This window comes from Salvia miltiorrhiza, chromosome 5 (genome assembly GCF_028751815.1).
Source record: "Salvia miltiorrhiza cultivar Shanhuang (shh) chromosome 5, IMPLAD_Smil_shh, whole genome shotgun sequence".
Taxonomy (NCBI): domain Eukaryota; kingdom Viridiplantae; phylum Streptophyta; class Magnoliopsida; order Lamiales; family Lamiaceae; genus Salvia; species Salvia miltiorrhiza.
Window position 1 is genome coordinate 12,100,954 of NC_080391.1, and position 20,945 is coordinate 12,121,898.

Sequence of the window (20,945 nt, forward strand, 5' to 3'; positions counted from 1 at the left end):
GTTGCATTTTGCAGTAAAAATAACAAGCTATACAAATGCAGACTTCATTTCAATTGATTGGTGAAGCACAATGCACATTGCATGGATAACCTAATTTCATTTTGTTTCGATCAATTACAACAAAACGACGTGACATTTCAGATGATAGGAAAACGTATGCATGCCACAACCTCTCGATATTGGAACCCAATATCGTTGGCATTTCAATTGCGGAAAGGTTGCTGGTCCTCGAAAGGTAACTCAATAGGTGTTGCATTGGCATAGAACTCTTCCAAGTTGTAATGATCCCTTTGTGGAGGAAGAAAAATATGTACAACTACATCACCTGGAATAAGTAGTATACATAGTAATATGCAAATTAGCAATATGAAAAATATTCAAACCCCATATAGCCCCCTGCTGCACAATGTAGCCTCTGTTGGAACAGTTGCTAAAATATTTTCATACAATGATGGCAGATCATATACATGGCTGAACTTCTACAGAAGGGGGTGCATATATAAAAACGTAATGTTGAACATAAATGCCAGTCCCCATATAGTTGAGCATAAAAAAGCATATTCAAGATATTAGCACTTTTAATGCCCTGCTTTGCATGAACTTTGTGTTTCGCCTATACTAGACTAAGTGAGTTTAGTTATTTGTTCTGAAAAACACATGCTGCAAAACCATTTCTTTCTCTTTCTTTTTTCTTTTTCTTGATAAAATCTATGGTGTAACCCAAACAAACTTACCGAAGTCCAACAATGTCCAAGAGTTGGGTTTGAAATCCCCAGTTGCGGTTCTTCCATATTTTGATTCAGCTAAATGTCTGATTCTAGACCTAATAAAAAATAAACCATTCTTTAGGAAATATGACATCTAATAAGCAATGAAGTAACTGAATTGTCAAGCGTGAGCAAGATTAGATGCCAAAGTAACTGCCTTACCCAATTGCATCAACCTGAGGTCGAGAAAATGCAGTGGCAATGATGAAAAACCGAGTCCAATAAACCAGAGGTTTCACAAAAAGAAGCTTTATATCTGCTGCCTTTACATCACTAGCAACCTTGGCCAGTGCTACGGCAACTGCATCAACCAGAAGAAACTGTCAGTTAATTTGTTAATTCTAGCTTGAGAGAAGCCACAATATAGTCCTTAATCTATGCATTTATTGGGATCAAGATACAGAAAAAAAATGCAAGTTACAGATGTGGAATATGTGTGAAGGAACCTAAGCACCATTAGGTGAATCCATGTACATCCCTCTTCTTCAAAGGACTGTAAAAACAAAAATGGGTATGTCATGAAACCATTTGGATTGGCACAACTAAAGAGACACGATAATTGCTAGGTTTGATAGATAATCAAGTTGAATGCCAATTTGATGTGGTATGCTGCTAGCAAAATGAACTCTTTGAGCTTCTGCATGTTTTTTAAAAAGCTCTCAATGCACACACACAAACACAATAAATACTTCTCCCTCCGTCCCACGAAACATGAGTCATGTTCTTTTTTAGGCCGTCCCACGAAACTTGTTACGTTTCCTTATATGCAAAAGTTTTTCCCTTTATTCACATTTTCACTTTTTCACCTATCACACTTAACACACTAAATACTAGTACTTTCTTAAATTCCGTGCCCAAAAGAAGTGACTCATGTTTCTCGGGAGGGAGGGAGTATGCTCCTAACAAATATGCAGTCGCCATACTTATGGTGCACGTAGACGGATAAGTCAGGGAACTCACACGTCAAGCTTTCAGCATCATCATCAACCTCCTCTCTAACAGCCTTTTGGTCGTTTCTTTTGAAGACCACCTTTCCATACTTCTCGAATAAGTCGTCATACATATCGTCAGTATCTTCACTCACATTCTGCAAGGAATATCAGCAGCCTATCAACGGCTAATGCAACCTCATAAAGAGATAAAAATGCATATATTCAAGAAGTTTACGATACCACAAACCTAAGATCAAAAGGCAATAATATGATGTAAAAAGGGACCAAACTATGGAAGAAGACTTATACAAATTCATTGCTTACTTACCAGCAAGAGAACGCCATACTAATATTTATGAGAGAGAGAGAGAGAATAAGCGAGACAAGTTCCTGTTACTATCATCCTTAAAAGATGCCAACCCGATTCAAATTATCATGTATACTGAGCTAACACATAGAAGTCGAATTCAGTAGTTTTGGAGACTAACTTGCCTCATTCATTCTACGAAACGAAGGCCCATACACACACACGCGAAAGGTTATTGATTCTTCTGGAAAAAACTAAGCTGCTTGTTTACAAAATAACAAGTTAATTGAAAAATCTAAGCTGATTGTTTACAAAAGTTAATTCCAAATATGTCTGATCAGGAATTGAGCTACTTTTTGAATTAGAAGACCTCACAAATAAAGATTAAATTAGAAGCAATGGAAGTCAAAGAAAATGTCACGTTCACGCAATACATAAACCATGTTCCTCCGATTATCTCAAAAAATAATACATATAAACTTTCAGCCAAGATGCAGCGAAACTGAATGAGCCACGAAATCTTACCGAGCCGACGGCCAAGGGTGGCAGAAAATGCTCCTGAGCGCTACTCATCCGTAAATATTGGAAACCGGTTCCATTAGATATAGAAAGCTTTTTGTGACTCCGAAAAAGCTCAGACTTTCGCCGGAAATGGCCGCCGGGAGTGGAGGATTTGGTGCAAGAAGGAAGAATGGGATGGTGAAGGATTATCATTTCCACAAAATTATAACATTAATTGTTGAAAGTGCGCCGACGAAAATTTACCAGAATTTGAGAAGCGGAGAGATTTTTTGTTGGGAATAATCAAAAATGTTTTGGTGCGGTGAGAAGTGAGATAGAATCACCTACAACAAAATCTCATCCTAAGTGAGATACGTTAATGGGTTGGGCCTTTCTTTTCTTGACCAAATAATTTATAAGCCTATTTGAGTTGCGTCTATTGCTACACCTTTTACGTTACGTGTTTGGGAGTCTCATTTTGTTATTTTGTGATTTTGAAATCATAATACAGTATTTATATTTTTAATGAAGGGCTAAAGGCGTCTCCAAGGGGACACCAAGCGGTGCAACCTCTTGTGTGTGAACAGTGAGGTCCCGAGTTCAAACCTCACTGCTCCCCCTCCCAACTCCCCCAAATAAAAAAAATAAAAATAAAAAATGAAGGGCTAAAGGCTAAAAATATTATTATGCTTTATTCAATTTAAACACATCGTTCCAATAATAATGTTACCATCATATTTCACTAAAAATAGCTAATTCAAAAAATTGTGATTATGAAAGAGAATTTAGAAGCTTGTTGAGGATGGTATTACCATAAAATGGGCACAAATACTAGTAAACAAACCCAATAAGCCACTCAGAAGTGGCACATGGAGGTGATTGAATATTCGTTGTCGGCTGACGTGACACTTGAATAACTGAAGAGATAAAACTATCATTTGACTGACGTGACACTTGAATAACTGAAGAGATAAAACTATCATTTGACATCAAGAGGAAGAAATCTAAAATAATAGAAATGTACATCTGTATTTAGAGTTGAAATTACTAAAGTACCCCTTCGTTGTAATAGTCTACAAATAGTGCATGAATCACCATTGTAACACACCTTCAATACTTAGCAAAAACTCTGCCAAAATCAATACAAGTTCGAGATTTAAGCTATCTATTGCGGAATATACCGCTAGTTATTCATGATCATCACCCTATTCAAATATTTAAATATCTCTTGTGCTTTTGTCCTTAACAAATAAGATTATAATATTCTGTCACTAAAGAATACCAGAAAGACTTAGTTTCAGTTATAATCTATGTTTCAGCTGTCAGTTTTTGAGTTAAAGACAAGACCGGTTCGTCGGAACTGCGTTCACCAAAGTCAAATTAGAAAAGGGACGTGCTTGACTATTTGGTGACTCGAAAATATAAGCAGATAATTACATTTAAAATAATATATCAATGGAGACCATGAGAGGCCATGCATAACTATCTAAAATACACTTGGCGAGCCCGAGTTAAGTGTTATATATGATGAGGATGTAATTATAGGTCTCCTTTTTATAATGAAAGGCCAAATAAGATACATGAAATCTATCTAAGGCCTAATTATACAAGTCCATGCACTTCTAGAAATAAATTGTTTCATTAGCATTCTTTTAACACTGTTGTATGTTTAAAACTACGCTTATCAGATATGGACCAACAAAGGATCTGAACTCGCCAGGACGAATTGAAAGAGTAGCAACAATAACTAACGATCAGTCGTGAAGAAGATAAAAGGTCAAACCTGGATAAAGAAGTCGAACCTAAAGAAAGAAGGTCAAATTTAAAGAAGATACGAAGACACCGAGCATATTTGAAGGTTGATCAGATTTGACCACTATTGTTAGATCTAAAAGACAAGAATAAGTGTAGTTGGAATTATTTATACTAGCTTTTGGGCCAATGGGCCTTCAATATCATGTTTAGATGATAGCCTATAAATAGAAGTAAATATTTAAATGTTGAGGAATTCACTTCATTCATTCAAAAAGAAATACAAAACAAGAAACTTCTTTCTTTATCTACAAGCTATTATACTTTCTATTATATTCTTAGCTCGATTGTAAACCACCTTCATCATAATACAAAGTATGCGTTGACATAAAAATAGTAATTATCTTGAAACATAATCAGTGTTTGCAGCAAAATGAAATTTTAATATATGTGTTTATAAAGTGTGCTACGCGGCGAACAAATCAAACTAAATACCTCAACATGATTCTCCTACCTTTCCCCTTCCCAACTCATTCAATCACCACCGTGAGACTGATACCACCGTCGATTGACGTGTTTATTTTTCAGCCTACCTTACTAATAAATTATGATCTGCCCCTATTCATCTCCAATCACGACTCAAACTGCACATTTATAAATAGGGTAAATATCATGAAAACCCTTGAAGTACACCCGTTTTATCAAAAATACCTTGAAACTTTCAAAATGTTCTCTAAACCCTCAAACTATCAGATTTTTATCAAATATATCTTGCATCTATTTTTTGGTCACCAAAAACGTGATTTGGCTCATCGGATGCCACAATGTAATTTATATTCTATCTTTTTAAATGCAATGGCAAAAACGACGTCGTTTCATACCATATCATTTAAAAAAATATACTCTGAAATTTAAAATTTACTTCTATCATGTTTGAAATTCACGCTAATAACCTAGAATTAGGGATAAACATGACAGATTATGGTACGAAACGAAGTCGTTTTTGTCATGTCATTTTAAAAAATAGAATATAAATTACATTGTGGCATTCGGTGAGCCACATCACATTTCTGGTGACCGGAAAATAGATGCAGGATATATTTGATAAAAACTTAATAGTTTGAGGGTTTAAATAACATTTCGAAAGTTTCATAGTATTTTTGATAAAGTGAGTATAGTTCAGGGATTTTCATGATATTTACCCTTATAAATATATATAATTAAGTACAAAAGTACTTAACGAACATTTGCCAAAAACTATACACACATGCTTATCATTTTATTATAAAGCCATTAATGTTGTAAGATACGAGGGCTTCATTTAAGAGCTCATATTGCACATATATTTTTATATCATTAACAATCATATCACAATTCATGCTGAAAGTGAGGTGTCCTAATAAATGCAATTCTTTGTGAGAACACTGTGTGTATAAAATTATTACACCCATAATAAAATTTACTACACTATAAAAAATAAAAATTTTGCTTCCTCCAAAATTTGAACACATATATTGTATTCATCAATAAGATGATACATCCATCATAAATATAGACATATATGAGGAGGTTCAAATGTGGACCCTAATTTAAAATGAGAACAAAGAACAATTGTCAGCTCTTTAATTCATGAAGATCTAAGGTGGATACATCTTATCAATAGCTTAATGCAGTTGTACATGTTCTCATGAACACCCTTTTTAAAATACAAACTACGAACCCATAAATTTTATGTGGAATATGTATCAATCCGCTATGAAAATATATGAATTTAGAAATTGAAAATTTTATTTTCTATGGAATTTGAATCCAAGATCATGAATTCATCCAATAAAATAATAAATTCACCGTAAATCTTTATAATTCTTAGGGTCGAAAATGACCGCTAATTTATATTTTAAAATAAATTTTTATTCTGTCCATCCTCTTTATATATATATATAATAGAGAGAAAAACGTGATGATGGGAAAAAAGTCGATTTTTTTATTTATTAACCATAACTAATAATTGTGCTAAAAAACCAATAACTAATAATTAATTAAAAATGGATAGTATGGAAATATTATCAACATAACGTATTTCAAATCGGTAATCGTGATTGGGTTGGTGCCCCAAACTTTGCAGTAACAACGATTTCTTATTGAAGGGATTTTGTCCTTGCTGCATTTCACAATTCAGAGTTTTCCTCCTTTTTAATTTTAGTAAAAGTTGGTCTCTCTTCTTTTTTTTTCTTTTTCTTCTTTTTTTGGTTTTCAAATGATACGGATGGAAATGTATGTGGTTCGATTTTGTCTGTTGAATTAAGTTTCTAAAATATTTTGGAATGTATATAATTTTATTTTTTGAAGAAGTGGATTGCATTATAATATAAGCTTTAGAGTTTGAGGTGTATCAAATTAAATAATAAAACAGAAAAACTATATAAAAAGTAATTTAAAAATTTAGGGCAGAAATAAATTCATTAGGCCTATCCCACTTCAGATAGGCCCATCCTAGCCCACTTCAGATAGGCCCATCCGAATTAAAAATGGAGAAAAACCCTAGGACATTTTCCCCAAACTCATATATAATCGAAATCGCACTCAAAACCCTAATTTCCCGATCGGCCTCTCACCTCCACACTCACAGACGCTCCAACAATGGTGAAATTCTTGAAGGCAAACAAGGCGGTCGTCCTCCTCCAAGGGCGGTACGCCGGCCAGAAGGCTACCATCGTGAAGAACTTCGACGATGGAACTCGCGATCGCCCCTACGGTCACTGCCTCGTCGCCGGCATCGCCAAGTACCCGAGCAAGGTCATCCGCAAGGATTCGGCCAAGAAGCAGGCGAAGAAGTCGCGCGTGAAGGCGTTTATGAAGCTGGTGAATTACAATCACATCATGCCCACGCGCTACACGCTCGACGTGGATCTCAAGGACGTCGTCTCCGTGGACGCGCTCGTCTCACGAGACAAGAAGGTGTCCGCCTGCAAGGAGGTCAAGAGCAGGTTCGAGGAGAGGTTCAAGACCGGGAAGAACCGTTGGTTTTTCTCGAAACTCAGGTTTTGAAGCGGTCATACAGCCTTTCGTTTCCAATTTTTTACGGTTTTTATGTAGTTTTGATTAATGAAGTTGTTTGTTTATGACACTGAAATTTTCATATGACTATGATTTGAATTTTATATGGAATCTCAAGTTTACATATGCATCCGATTTTTGATTGGTTTTGTGTATTATAAATTGATTGCGGATTTTGTTTAGTGTATTCCTTGATCAGATCATATAATGCCAATGGCTCTTGTTTTTAGCAGCCTTCTCATTAATTCCAAAAGCAAACCCCTTTTCGTGTTGATTGAATGGAGTTTTCAACACAATTTGTTCTCTCTAATTTGGGGGACCTTTAGTATATATGGGACAACTTATGATGTTCATTTTTATCTAATGTGTCTGCATTGAGCACTCGTTTTGTTTCCTTTCTTGAACAGCTAATTGCAGTCGTATGGTTATTTCTTTGTCATCACATTTTTCAATTATTCTACTATTTTAGTTTATCCCAATAACTTGATCAATATTTTTTTGTGGTTATCTCAATTAAGTTCATTAATTTTTTGTATTGAATTAATTAGAAAAGATCTTACTTACTGTATTTACTTTACTTTATTAAACACCAACTTCTTAAATTCTATGCGAAAAAGAAATTGATCAATTTAGGAAGAATTACCATCAGTAAAAAGGTAATACGCAAAGTATCCCAATATTTTTTTCCAGTGTGAAACTAGGCATTTGGAGGCGGCTTTATTGTAATAGTAATACATTTCACATGCATCAATTCTGTTTCATATTATCCCGTAGTGATAATCTATTGGGACAAAAAAGGATAATCAGCAAAATACAATTAAACAAAAGACATACAAAAGGAGGAATACACCCATCTTTTATGAGGTGAAGGCGAATTGCAATTTGCCTCTGATGACATTTCTACAAATGCTTCTTTTAAGCTGCGGTTTGCTTTCGTCCACCTATTTCACCTGCACAATATTGGTTCCATTTTGATGTCCACCACCTACCAAATAGGTTTAACATCAACTAGCAAGATTTCTCTTGGGACGAGGATTCAACTTCATTACCATTACCATCCATTCTCCGTGAAGACAACAGTGATGATACTACACCCAATCATCTGGACTGATCACGCTCTTGAGAAAGCCGCACTGATGCAGCCCGGACCATCTCAACAAGATTGCTGTCTAAACCATCAAGCTCGCCAGAATTGCGCAGACGATGATATGACGGTGCCATGTGGTCTGCGGCAACTTGAGCCAATCTCCACTGGGAGAAATTAGCAGCAGTTTGAATTACTTTAGTAGACAAGTACCCAGATGAATCTAAGCAAGAGATAACAACTTTGTAACATTCTTCATTAAGGTCCTCAATGAACCAAAATTCAGCAAGCCAACACAGCTCTATGTATGTCCGGACTTCTCCAAGTTTGATCTCAGGATCCAAACTATCCCATAGACAGTCAAAAGTTGGCACAGGCAAATGCTCAGAGTAGAACCAACTGACCAGTTTATTGAGAGAGTCCCAACTCCCAGGAACCTTGACTACTTGCAAATGGCTGCCACGACAATCACAAAAATAATACATTAAACATTCAGGATTTGCAGCTAACACATGATCTTCTTGGGCGAAATACTTCTCAGACATAAAATTTGTTAGTGCTGTCAGGCAGTGTATAAGAGAAGGTCTAAGGTAAGTGTTTTTCTATTCAGGGCTTTCCACCTTCAGAATTCCTGAAGGAAAGCCCCAGAATGCTAATTATAACATCTCCAACTCGTGGTGAGAACATTACATTCTACTCAAGAGCACAAACAAAGTCACCATTGGAATTAAATAAAAAAAACCGGAAGGGCATCGTCTCATTTGATGATCCATAAAAAGTGTAAGAATATCATATGCATTCTCAGTCACACAGTCTATTCAACAAAACTGCAAATACATTTGATACAATTTAAACAACAAATAGTAAAACTAATAGGTTGGAACCGAACAATATCTCAGACTTGAAAGTCTATTAAAAATTCAACACACAGCTCACAATAACACAACCTTTGAAAATTCATAGAAGATTTGATATATCAGATTCAGTTATTATTAGTAAAAAACTTATGCCCATAAAATAAATTTCTGAATTCTGAGTACCTTTCTTTCATCCCTGATTGAAATAATGCCCGCAAATAATCACAACTTGACTCCACTATAACTTTGTGAACATGTAGATGTGGAACCAAAGAGGAGCAACTATTGCACTTCCAATTTACAAGCTGTATTGTGCTGCTGGCTTCAAATATGAGATCCCTGAATCCATGAAAAAAAAAAAAAAAATAGCGTTACACAAATAATTTTGTGGAACAAATAACAGCAAAAATAAAGCTCCCCATCCAACTCCCCCCTCAATAGAGAATAGCCCTTCTCCAGTTGTGCACAATGTAAGATACTATGATATACCCATGTCCTGCAATTGCAAGTCAGTGTTCCTAGGACTTGAAGTTATATTTTTCAACCTCTTCTTATTAGACCAGTGTCCATGCCCCATGGCCATATATAATTAGAAAAAAACACACACACACACACAAAATTAAGATGGTGTATGCACAACAAACAGAGCAAGAATTCACTTATCAATAGCAAACTTGAAAACATAAGCATTTGCCTGAAAAAAATAAAAGGTTTGCCTGAAAAAATAGTCAAACAACTATTCCATGACCTTCTGTACAAGGTCTCATGACCTTCTGAAACATGGCCCAATAGTCAAACAACTATACATACAAATGCCTATGGTTATCAATTGGGAAATGGTACTTACGAAAGATATTGTCCGCCTGGCCTAAGAGCAGGACTCAGATCAAAACTTGGTATAGGGACACCCCATTTCGGGTTTCTTTTAGAAAGCATTTGCACCAAAGGTTCCAGTTTACAATGCCTGGAAAAAACTTTCAGCTTTCTGATAAGGCCTTCTTCTGCTTGTAAATAACCTGAGTAAACATACTCCAGCAACTTCAACAATGATTGCTGATCCACGTGAGCTGATAGATGGACTGCCTTTGTGATGTTTCTCTCAATATCCAATTCTATGCTTCCTCCATTAGATGGCTTCTCCTTAGGAACTGCTGCCCCAGGAGGTAGTAATGATGGACATCTTACAGTGAGAATTACTTCATGAACATGGACAGATTCCTCGTTAACAAGAACTAGATTTCGATCAGAATGATCTCTCACCCCTAGGGATTTCCCAATTCTCTTCCCCAAAATACTTGGGAAACCATACAGTCCAAAATAGCTAAGCACATATGCAGCATACCATCTTGAACCATGAGCATTGTGGTTTCTGCATACATCTTCCAATTCCTGAATCAACTTGGCTTTTGAAAAGTCTACCTGGCTGTCAGGGGGATGGACTTTTATATCAGTAAAATGATGTAACAACTCAGCAAGGATCCACAAGCTAAAAAGCAAAAGCATATCTTCCCCTTCCCAATCTTCTACGCCGGAAACACAACAGCTTCTCTCACTGAATGGATCACGCAAATGAGATACCAGAGCAGCTCTTTTAACACGAACAGGATTGTTCAACCACCATAGTGTGAAGGCCAGAACAGTTTTCATCCCTTGGAATTTAATTATGCGTTCCCGATATGTAGGTAGACTGCAATAACTTGCCAAACTAATCAAGCTGACCACAATCTCAAGGTTTCCTGGAAGGCCAAACATGCTTCCAGTCAATCCAGCATTTAAAATGTTCAGTAAGTATTCAACATAATCCTTGTCATCCAGCTTAAGTATTTCATGTAGTATGGACCTGGCCGAGGATGCAATATATTTGCAAGGAGAATAAACCATCATAAGAACTGCCCTACTAGCTGATTCACACTCGCTCATATATGTGAGACCATATTGAGAAACTTGACGTAATGTCCGAACTGAGTTTGCGAAGGACAAGCTGCCAAAGAGATAGACAAGAAAGGGAAAGGAACAAGAAATAGAATTAGCACCGCATGTTAAATCAACACAATCAACTATAATAACAAGAACTAGCACCAAAATTACAGGGAATATCAGGAAAAAACCCACAACTACAAGACTAATTGGAGAAGAAAAAGAAAATATTCCAACCTGAGCTACAAAAGCACTCTCTTGCGGATAGATGTATTACCATGCACATATTATGAGGACATTAAGTTGGAGTTCATTCCCTTGCACCTTATGATTGATATTTCCTGCACAATTAGCTGCAAGTCCTCCAAGAATATCCCATACATATGGTCTATAGGAAAGTAGAAAATTTGCTTCATGACTCTCCTGCACAACAATTATCAGATCATTCAAGGAGGACTCACGCTGCATTTTGTGAACTTTGGGATAATCTTCCAGAAGAAGATCAAGGAGGACTCTATCTACACCAGCTTCCCAAAAGTGCATGTGGTGATCACCGACCCAGAAAGTTATTGAAGCCAAACGACAAGCTTCCTCAACAAAAGATGATTGGGTTTTAGCAGATTTTTCAGCAGTTGAACTCCGACTCTTCAATGCACTGATGATAGCTTTGACAAGGGACTCAGAGCATATCTTCAGCATTTTTGTAGATCCTCTCCTGCTGAGCTGATAAAATCCATGAAGCAGAATAATTCAGGCACAAAAAAGATCTACAACATCATCACAGGATAATGGTTAATATGAGAAAGGATACCGCTAAGCATCGAGCAAGTTTAAATGCCTCCGTGCGGACTGAATCAGTATTTGAACTATCCATACACCTAACAACCATTTCTAGAAAATGCTCTCCCTTTTTGAGAAGCTTCTCCGCACCATTTACACACAGAGCTGACAAGCACAAGAAATAGAAATAGTTGCACTATCAAAAAGTTACATTTACAAGACCTGCTTCAAACAATAGGAAACATATAACAGATAGTGTGATACCTAAAGAAGAATATAATTGCAGCACAGCAACTATTACTGAGTTTTCAGACTGTATGATAGCATCCAAGATGTCTAAGAACTCAGAATCATTCCACACAGAGTATCTAAAGGATGAGCACTTCCACAATATTTTACTCAAAACAAATGACATCTCTTGAAAGTACTCAATTGGTTTTCCCTCTATATAGAACTGCTTGATATTTTGGATAATACAACTAACTGCATTTGCTTCCTTCAGAAGATGCCACGCTTCTCTCTCTTGTCTAGAACTTAACTTGGATAGAATGACATTCGTGGATGCGGCACATGACATTGCAACTTGCCATTGTTGGCATGATAATAAATCTGCTAAAGGATAGAGTAGATCCAGGACATGAATATGCAGTATTGAACTAGGCAAAAAATTAACCAGCTTTACAGTAACAGTAGAAGCCAGCCTCAGTATTGATTGACTTTTGAACTCCAATATGCTCTTGATTGCTCTGACTATATCAACCACCGAATCCTGGAACAAAATGAGTTAATTGGGGCTAATAAAAGTGAAACGTGTATGAATCAAGAATATGTGATTCATATTGCTTGTTAAGATCTCTTAGAATATATGTACCTTGACAAGCGGGTATTGCAATGTTTCGCTAGAGATACACTCGAGGAACGCATCAATTGAACGAAGCACTTGTCTTTGTATCTCAATGTCTGAACAATTCCATTTCTCTTTCCTCTCCCAGCTTCTGCAATCACAAGGTGCAGTATAACATGATGTTACATATTAAAGAGACTACATTAGCTAACAAGAAAAATAAGTTTTTGAAAATCTAATACTCTGGTAACTCTGAATGGGAAGAAGTATCTACCAATACAATACCTGAGAAATTAAAGTGAACTAAAAATAGCAGTTAAAACCAGTCACTTTAGCTTCCATCTAAACCAAGCCATGTTTGATAGAGAAAGTGATCATTTTAGTTTTGGTAAATATCACTTTTTGTCCCATCGTTTTAGCGTTTTAACGAAATGTCCCACCATAAAGATAAGTGCAAAAGATACCCAACGTATCAAAGTTTGGTTGTTTGTATCTCGCAAAAAAAAAAAAAAAATGGTGCCTGATTTTTTACGTGTACCTTCAGATCTCCATCCTGGCAAGCCAACGTGGCCATTTTAATCTACATGGCATTACTTTTCGACTTTATATATATATTTAAAAAAAAAGTCCACCTAATACTAACTCCAAAAACGATGTCTTTTGTCCATCAGCACTTAGCCAAAATTTCTCCAACAGCGCTGCCTCCTTCTCCGGCGACTGCCTCCAAATCTTTAAGAAGTTCTTCAATGTCCCAATAACCTGAGAATCCAAGCATCTTTGAGCTGTTTAACGTTTCATTCTATGCATCTACGTAGGCGGATACGAGCTCGAAGAATGTATTCATCATGATTCCATGGTTTCACGACAAAGACTCCATATTCTCGTATAAGAAATTGTGAATACCTGTGCCGAAGAACTTCGGTTTGATGAAAAGAGGCTCAACGTTTTCTCTCTTGATCTTGATCCATGGGAAATAAGTACGGTTGAGCATGCCGCCGCTGCCACCATTTTTTCTCTCTTTGGCATGACAGCATCGATTGAAGGTGTAGGTTAGAGAGAGAGAACATGTCGATTGCGAAGAAGACGTATCACCGGATACCGTATCCGTTGGCCGAATCGAGGGTCTAGGACAAGAAGTTGTCAATGATGAATGATGATGAGGGAGACAGTAGGGATGAGAGATTCGAGGATTTGGTCGAAGTGGGGCTGCATGAGCTTGGTGGCGGCGGAGGAGGGGACCCATAGAGAAATGTCGGGAAGTTTGTCGGTGGTCTCGACACCGGGAGGGATGCCGGGGATGTTTGGAGGGAAGGAGGATGAGCTCTTTGAGTTCAACGAAACAAATAAAATTAGAGAACTGACTCATTTTAGCATGGCTCTGGCCATGAATGGTTTGGCTAATGCTACTTCAGATATATGCTTGGAGAAGCTTAAGTAAGAACAGCAGTGAAATATTGAAATGACTGTCTAGCAATTGACTGCTAGTAATTAGGTGGCAGAGTGCAATGCCTCAGATGAAATATATATATATATACATGTATTGATAAGAAACAGAAGGGAAAAAGAATTATTAATGATAAAATGAGTACAGGGGGATGAGGAATCTCATACTGATTAACATAAGCTAGGAACTGATGAGCCATTTATAGTGAATTATGCATCATAACTTGCCCAAGGAGAGGCACCATGAGTTTGTTGATATTCGTACCTAATCGAAACAGAGGTTATACATTCGCTACTGAGGTGCACACACCACGTCCCTAATGCAAAGAATCTCCCTAAACCATCAAGTGGAAGGAACAATCAACGATACTAACTACCCCATGCTTCATTAACATTAGCAGCCTTACTGGATACTTGATATTCCTCTAGCATAAAGTGCGCAGTTGATCTAGGTATTGACAGGCAATTGGTATGTAAGGACGTATATATAACTCTCAAATGAGTTGAAAGAGTTACTTCCTCATGCATTAATCTCCAGCTACAACCAAATAGATGAAGCCTAGAGTATAAAACAGTAAACTCCCTGTGAGCTCACTATCCTAGATGTTTGCGCTAGGCTAGAGCAGCGCATACAGCTACTTGTATCAGGAGGTTCATATGGCCAAAGAATGCATAACAAGACACCTCAATTCAGATAGACTAAACTAATTTACATACAAAAAGTGTCCTTGGAAAAACAAAAGGTGTGAATTCGAAGGATACCCGAGGTTGAGGGCGTGGTAAAGGCGTTGGTGGAGGGTGAGGACGTGGCCGCTTATGCCGCGGTTGTGGTCGTGCTTCGCGGACGATCGCATGATTATACTCGACGGCTGTCGCCGCTCCTGGTTGAATCGGGAAAATCGTTCGGACCTACTCCAGTGGATAAGACAAATTTATTGTAGAAAGCGCACGACTGAAACCGCCATTGAAGAGGAGTTGAGAGTTTATACGTCTTCTACGACCCAACCCAACTCTTTTTCTAGCTAAATAGTCCAACCACCGAGGGCGTTGGTGTTTCGTTTTAATTTTAACATCTATCAGGTTTAACAAATAGATTACAGCTGAGAGAGAAAACATCAATGGCTATATTAGTCAATTTGATGGGTAAAATTGGAAATTAAATTTTGTAAATAAATTCAATTAAAAAGGCTAAAATTGAAAATTGCATAATCCATTCAATAAATAACCAAATATATAAGGCAAATACTTGGGCATAGGGTGCGATTGGGTTGACATGTTATTGCATTTGTTTATAATAATTGTTACTTTTAATAAGCATAAGATATATATTTGTTCGCACAAATGTATACTTACGTTAATATAAGTAGTTAACATCAATATTGTGAAGAAATGTAATGTTTCAAAAAATTGCCTTTCTTTATAATAATAATTACTCCCTCCGTCCCAATAAAAGTGGCCACATTTCCTTTTTGGGTGTCCCATTAAAAGTGGCTACTTTCTAAAAATGGCAAAAGTTTACTTTAATTAAGTCAACAATTACTCACTAATTTGGTCAACAATTGTAGGCCACTTTCTAAAAATGTCAAAATTACTCACTAATTTGGTCAACAATTGTAGGCCACTTTCTAAAAATTACTCACTAATTTTGGTGGGTCACACTCAATTAAAACATAACAATCCCCTTCTTAATCTCCGTGCCCAAAAAAAAGTGGCCACTTTTATTGGGACGGAGGGAGTATTTTTTATTATAACAATAATTACTTTTTATTGCAATAATATTTACAATAAATATAATATTTTTTAAAAGATTACATTTCTCCATATCAACTAGTATTACTTTTATTCTTAACCATTTGGTGAAGTAATTATTGTCGTAATAAAAAAATAATTATTGTTACAATGAAATGTAATGTTTCTAAATTATTACATTTGTTCACAAAAATTGTTACTTTTATTCTGTTCACGATAATTGTTACTTTTATTCATGAGAATTTGTACTTTTAGTTATTTTATCAAATAATTAGCATAGTCAGAAAAAGTAATTATTGATATGTATAATGTTTTATATTGAACGAAGGTAAATACTTATATTAACATAAGTATACATTTGTGCGATCAAATATATATGTTATGCTTATTAAAAGTAAATATTCATGTTAGGGTTCAAGATTTAGGGGGGTGTATTCGTTGTGGATTTCCACAGACTTTAAAAAGTCCATGGAATTCACATAGATTCCAGACGACTTTCAAAGAATTCGTGGTTGGATTTTACCCCGATTTTCACTGATTTTCGAAGACTTTATGGGATAATTTTGGAATTGAATTCCATGAAACCAGCGCCCGCGGAGAACCAGCGCCCGCAGAGTCCCAGCACCCGCTGGAAACCCAGCGACCGCTGGGTTCCAGCGAGTACATGGAGAATCGTAGTCTGGATAGATGGCTTCATAGTAAAAACAGATCATACAACATCTCAGGTTCAGTCCACCATGTTGTCCTGGACTGGCCCAAGAGGCTGCAAATTGCAATAGGAGCTGCTCACGGAAGTGGAATTTTTTTTTTTTTTCAAAATTGTGTCATGTTTGGCTCCAGCAGCTATATTTTTTTTACAAATCTGTGGCCTTAACCCCTCGCATTCTGCTGAATGAGAAATGGGGTTTTACTTTCTTAATTAAAGATTTGATTTTTATTTATTCTTTTCGAATATAAAGTTCTTACTTGACTCTGAATAGACAACTAGAACAAAAGGGTTTACCAAGAACACGATTTGCTCTCTGCCCTTCTTGCTTGCACAGTTCCTGCAAAAATCTATGTGGGGTTTCCTTATTTTGCATGAAAATTGTGCCCAGTTCAAAAAAAATTAAAACTTGGTTTAGTTTTGCTTTAGACAAGTTGTGATTGTGTTGTTGCAAAGATGATTCCTTTGAAGTGGCCAATATATATCCAATCATATTAATATGGGACAAAGTTGTGGATATATATGATTGGCCAATATATATGTTGGCCATCATTTAAGGGAGACCCACCATGTTTACGAACAAAATGTATGGTCTTGAGTAATTTTCCAACGATTGAACTCAGCGATCGCTGTGGTCAAAGGCTGCCCATCAGTGAGACGACAAATGGAACCCAGCGATTGCTGAGTTCCAGCGCTCGCTGGCTTTTTGGCCGTGGGCGCTGGAACTCAGCGCTCGCTTAAAACTTCATGGATTTCAATTCTCGTGGTTCTTGGCCGGATTTCGTCGTATGTATTTTTTGGATGAAATCCATGAAAGTCATTCCGGATTTTAAGTCAATGGAATAACGAATACACCTAGATTTGTATGGATTTTAAAAAAGTCTTGAACGAATACACCCAGATTTATAAGGACTTTTAAAAGTTTTGAACGAATACACCCAGATTTCTGTAGACTTTTAAAAGTCTTGAATGAATACACCCAGACTTTTAAAATCCATAGAAATCCATCAAATTCCACAACGAATACACCCCCCTTAGTGTTCAAGGTTTAGTTTATAGGATTTAGGGTTTAGAAAATATAATACTTTATATTGTATGAAGTAAATACTTATATTTACATAAGTATGCATTTATGCTAACAAATGTATATTTTATACTTATTAAAAGTAACAATTATTATAAACAAATGTAATACGGGTCAACCTATGTGGACGTCTGCACCCAAGACCAACTGATTATATAATTATTTTGTGTGCGTGTGTTGGCCAAGCGGTAAGAGGTTAATGCTTAAGGCCAAAGGTCATGGGTTCGAGTCGGTGCGCCCTTTAAATTTCTTTATTTAATATTGTTAATTTATAAATATATATATATATATATATATATAATTATTTTGGAATTGACTTGAAAAATGTCCACTTAAATAGTAAAAATTAAAATCGTCCACTAAAATAAACAAATTTAAAAATTAATCACACTTACCATTTTATCCTTCATATAATTTTTTTAAAAAAAATTCACTAATTTTTTAGTTGTAAATTCGAAATTTTAAACTGTAATTCACAATCAATAATATTTGTAATGGTGAACTTAAGGTTTAAACCTCGAATTCACAACTAACACTAATTATTAACAATAAAATTATTCTTACAAACTTAAGTACGAATTTGCTCCAAATACTTGAAGAAATTGAAATAATTCATAATCCCATAGATAATGACATTTGAGTGTTTTAAATTGCTCAAAACTCCTTATAAAAGCCAAAATCCCAGCAGCGGATAGGTAAAAATCTCCCTGGTCAGCTACGGTTGTTGTATTAGCGCGTGACCTCCATGCTGTCCATTTTCGCTCATTCCATCCACCCAAGTCACCTCGGCTGACTAGGGCTCTTGCCCCCTTCTTACTTCTTGGTTAATTTTTCGTCTAATATCTTCGTCTTTTTTTTCAAAACTCTACACGTCTTGAGATGGATTTTAACCATTTTTAAACCATGAGTATTTGGATCACCAAATCGACAAACTAAGGCTAAATTAACAAAATGAAAGAAAATTTACGACAAATTTGCACAAACTCTGCAATAAACCTACAACTAGAATGGCCAGCAAAATGACTTAATTAACGACAAAAAAGGGAGGTGTTTTATTCGTCACTGCCACAAATATTTTACCATTAGATTCTCTCGCCAATATCATAGCAGTTGATGTTTGGGTTGAAACTAGAGTTCACTTTATATCGCCGAGTCGCGAATTTCGCCAGCACCGAACACCCGAGTGGAGCTCACATCCCACAGTTGTCTTGCTTGTTGATATACCTCCCAGATTGATGTTTCTGAACCTGTCTTAATTCCAGTAACATAAATAATATATATACACATACAGGGGATGACTAAAATAAAAACACTTCTTAAAATATAAAATATAAATAATTTTCAGCCCTTATATCATCAAGATCTACGGTTGATTCGTAACCTCGTTGGATGAATTCATGGTCCTGAGTTCGAATCCCAAAGGTATAAAAAAAATATTTTTCACAATTCATAACCCTGTTGGATGAATTCATACGTGTTCTACATAAAATTCATACATTGAAAAACGTTTTTATTTTTATTTTAAGAAGTGTTTTCACGGTAGCCATTCCATATATATATATATACAAATAAAAACCTAAGTTTACCATGACATGATAGCCCAAAGTTCATAATCGCATCCATCAAACTCCTTCCTAATCACAGAAGCAATATCCACAAGAGATAATATCGAGCACTTATATAAGATTTCATGGAATCTACTCACCTTCAAGATTCCCTTCACATAAGTGCAGAAAATAAGGCACTTCGATGGTGCCTCCTCGACCGCATTGAGTCACATAAATTATCGACCGAGACGTGGTGATCCTTGAGGTTTGCATTAGTTGGGATTACGTGTCTTAATGCGCGTCAGAAAAAAAGATTCTAACCTTCTGCAGGCGGTGATCCTTGAGGTTTGCAAATCTTGACTTTTTAATACTCCCTCTGTCCCATAAGAGTGTGCCCTTATTTTTATTTTGGGCGTTCCAAAAGAGTGTGCATTTGTCATTTTTTGACACTACCCTACCACTAACTTCTTATTTCATACTCTTATTTGATAATAAAGTGAATCATTTTTTCAACTCCCAATACACTCATCTAACATTTTATTAAAACTCATACCACCAAAAGTGATGCACACTCTTGTGGGACGGATGGAGTATTAGATATATGATTTTCAGCCCTTAAGTGTATAAAATATAAATGATTTTCAGCCCTTAGATCATCAAGATCTACGGTTGATTCGTAACCCTGTTGGATGAATTCGTGGTCCTGGGTTCGAATCCCAAAGGTAGCAAAAATTTATTTTTCACAATTCGTAACCATGTTGGATGAATTCGTAACCCTGTTGGATAAAATTCGTACATTAAAAAATGTTTATATTTATATTTTAAGAAGTGTTTTCACTGTAGCCCTCCCCTATATATATATATATATATATATATATATATATAGTATTTTATTATCTTGACCTTGGCAACATGTCACCATTGTTTTAATCTTGAGTCATCCATGCTACAGGCCCATTTACTAGTCAAGTGTTGCATGGGTTGGCTCATCATGCTGATCACATGATTTAGTTTTGAATTTTGGGTTTTTGATTTAATTTAAGTGACGCAAATTTAAATAAGACAATTCCTTAGATTAAAATTACATTAATTTAAATTAAGGAAATTTAAGATACATAAATTTAAATGACATAAATTTAAAATTGCATCAATTAAAAATATGAAAATCAATCCTCATTGGTGGTTCCCGTCATGCTGGAATTCCAGCCACCTGTTGCGCATGTATTTCTTGTTGCTTCAGTGTCATTCTCGATGTATCAATGAACAAAAATGTATTGTTCATTGCCTCACACTTGAGCCGATTTTTCTTCTTGTTAGTCTCGGCAATTGCGGCGAGATTTGCTCGCGTCTCGCCCATGAAGCTCAAGAACTTGGTTGAAGGCATGAGGATTCTGATCCTTTGCCCTTCGCCACCGCCTTCGCCTTCTTTACCACTGTATTCGCCGCATTGTTACCTATTAGCCGAGTAGAAGAAATATCTTTGCCCGAGGCCGACGTTGTGAAATCGCCGCTCTATGTTGTTTTTGCCCTCTTGGAGGAATGAATGTTGTTCTTGAGGTACAAGGACTTGAACTTTCTGTTATGTCGGAGAATTATCCACATATTCCACCACTTGAAT

The 20,945-nt window shown here is 36.2% G+C and overlaps 4 protein-coding genes across 5 annotated transcripts; 1 reads left to right on the forward strand and 3 right to left on the reverse strand.

Annotated features, from left to right (window-relative positions):
* Positions 1-28: 28 nt before the first annotated feature.
* Positions 29-2,925, reverse strand: LOC130986054 (protein Iojap, chloroplastic). The gene is made up of 5 exons (XM_057909324.1): positions 2,532-2,925; positions 1,728-1,854; positions 930-1,068; positions 735-823; positions 29-325 (listed from the first exon to the last, which is right to left on the reverse strand). Exons 1-5 carry the CDS (start codon positions 2,718-2,720, stop codon positions 204-206), a joined length of 666 nt encoding a protein of 221 aa, XP_057765307.1. The 5' UTR covers positions 2,721-2,925; the 3' UTR covers positions 29-203.
* Positions 2,926-6,773: 3,848 nt separating this feature from the next.
* Positions 6,774-7,442, forward strand: LOC130986055 (60S ribosomal protein L27-3-like). The gene has a single exon (XM_057909325.1). The coding sequence runs from the start codon at positions 6,900-6,902 to the stop codon at positions 7,305-7,307; it is 408 nt and encodes a 135-aa protein (XP_057765308.1). The 5' UTR covers positions 6,774-6,899; the 3' UTR covers positions 7,308-7,442.
* A 590-nt stretch (positions 7,443-8,032) lies between these two features.
* On the reverse strand, positions 8,033-15,322 carry LOC130986056 (BTB/POZ domain-containing protein At1g04390). 2 transcript variants are annotated; one of them, XM_057909326.1, is made up of 8 exons: positions 15,004-15,322; positions 12,826-12,949; positions 12,219-12,723; positions 11,986-12,119; positions 11,452-11,897; positions 10,105-11,238; positions 9,441-9,596; positions 8,033-8,856 (listed from the first exon to the last, which is right to left on the reverse strand). In XM_057909326.1, exons 1-8 carry the CDS (start codon positions 15,093-15,095, stop codon positions 8,415-8,417), a joined length of 3,033 nt encoding a protein of 1,010 aa, XP_057765309.1. In that variant the 5' UTR covers positions 15,096-15,322; the 3' UTR covers positions 8,033-8,414. The 2 variants fall into 2 exon arrangements, with proteins under 2 accessions (XP_057765309.1, XP_057765311.1); XM_057909328.1 differs by lacking the exon at positions 15,004-15,322 and having other exon boundaries at positions 12,219-12,704.
* On the reverse strand, positions 12,976-15,006 carry LOC130986057 (uncharacterized). Its single transcript, XM_057909329.1, has 2 exons — positions 13,702-15,006; positions 12,976-13,557 (listed from the first exon to the last, which is right to left on the reverse strand). Exons 1-2 carry the CDS (start codon positions 14,162-14,164, stop codon positions 13,466-13,468), a joined length of 555 nt encoding a protein of 184 aa, XP_057765312.1. The 5' UTR covers positions 14,165-15,006; the 3' UTR covers positions 12,976-13,465.
* Positions 15,323-20,945: the final 5,623 nt, after the last annotated feature.

Excerpts from the sequence above, each read along its gene's own strand:
- LOC130986055 (XM_057909325.1), top strand. The coding sequence starts at position 6,900 with ATGGTGAAATTCTTGAAGGCAAACAAGGCGGTCGTCCTCCTCCAAGGG.
- LOC130986057 (XM_057909329.1), bottom strand. The coding sequence starts at position 14,164 with ATGAGTCAGTTCTCTAATTTTATTTGTTTCGTTGAACTCAAAGAGCTC. Across the intron at positions 13,558-13,701 it reads ACCGAAGTTCTTCGGCACAG|GTTATTGGGACATTGAAGAA; the intron begins GTATTCACAATT and ends TTGGATTCTCAG.
- LOC130986056 (XM_057909326.1), bottom strand. The coding sequence starts at position 15,095 with ATGCGATCGTCCGCGAAGCACGACCACAACCGCGGCATAAGCGGCCAC. Across the intron at positions 12,120-12,218 it reads GCAATTATATTCTTCTTTAG|CTCTGTGTGTAAATGGTGCG; the intron begins GTATCACACTAT and ends TGTGCTTGTCAG. Across the intron at positions 8,857-9,440 it reads CAATCAGGGATGAAAGAAAG|CCATTTGCAAGTAGTCAAGG; the intron begins GTACTCAGAATT and ends TTGTCGTGGCAG.
- LOC130986054 (XM_057909324.1), bottom strand. The coding sequence starts at position 2,720 with ATGATAATCCTTCACCATCCCATTCTTCCTTCTTGCACCAAATCCTCC. Across the intron at positions 1,855-2,531 it reads CACCCTTGGCCGTCGGCTCG|AATGTGAGTGAAGATACTGA; the intron begins GTAAGATTTCGT and ends TATTCCTTGCAG. Across the intron at positions 1,069-1,727 it reads TGATGCTGAAAGCTTGACGT|TTGCCGTAGCACTGGCCAAG; the intron begins GTGAGTTCCCTG and ends TGGTTGATGCAG.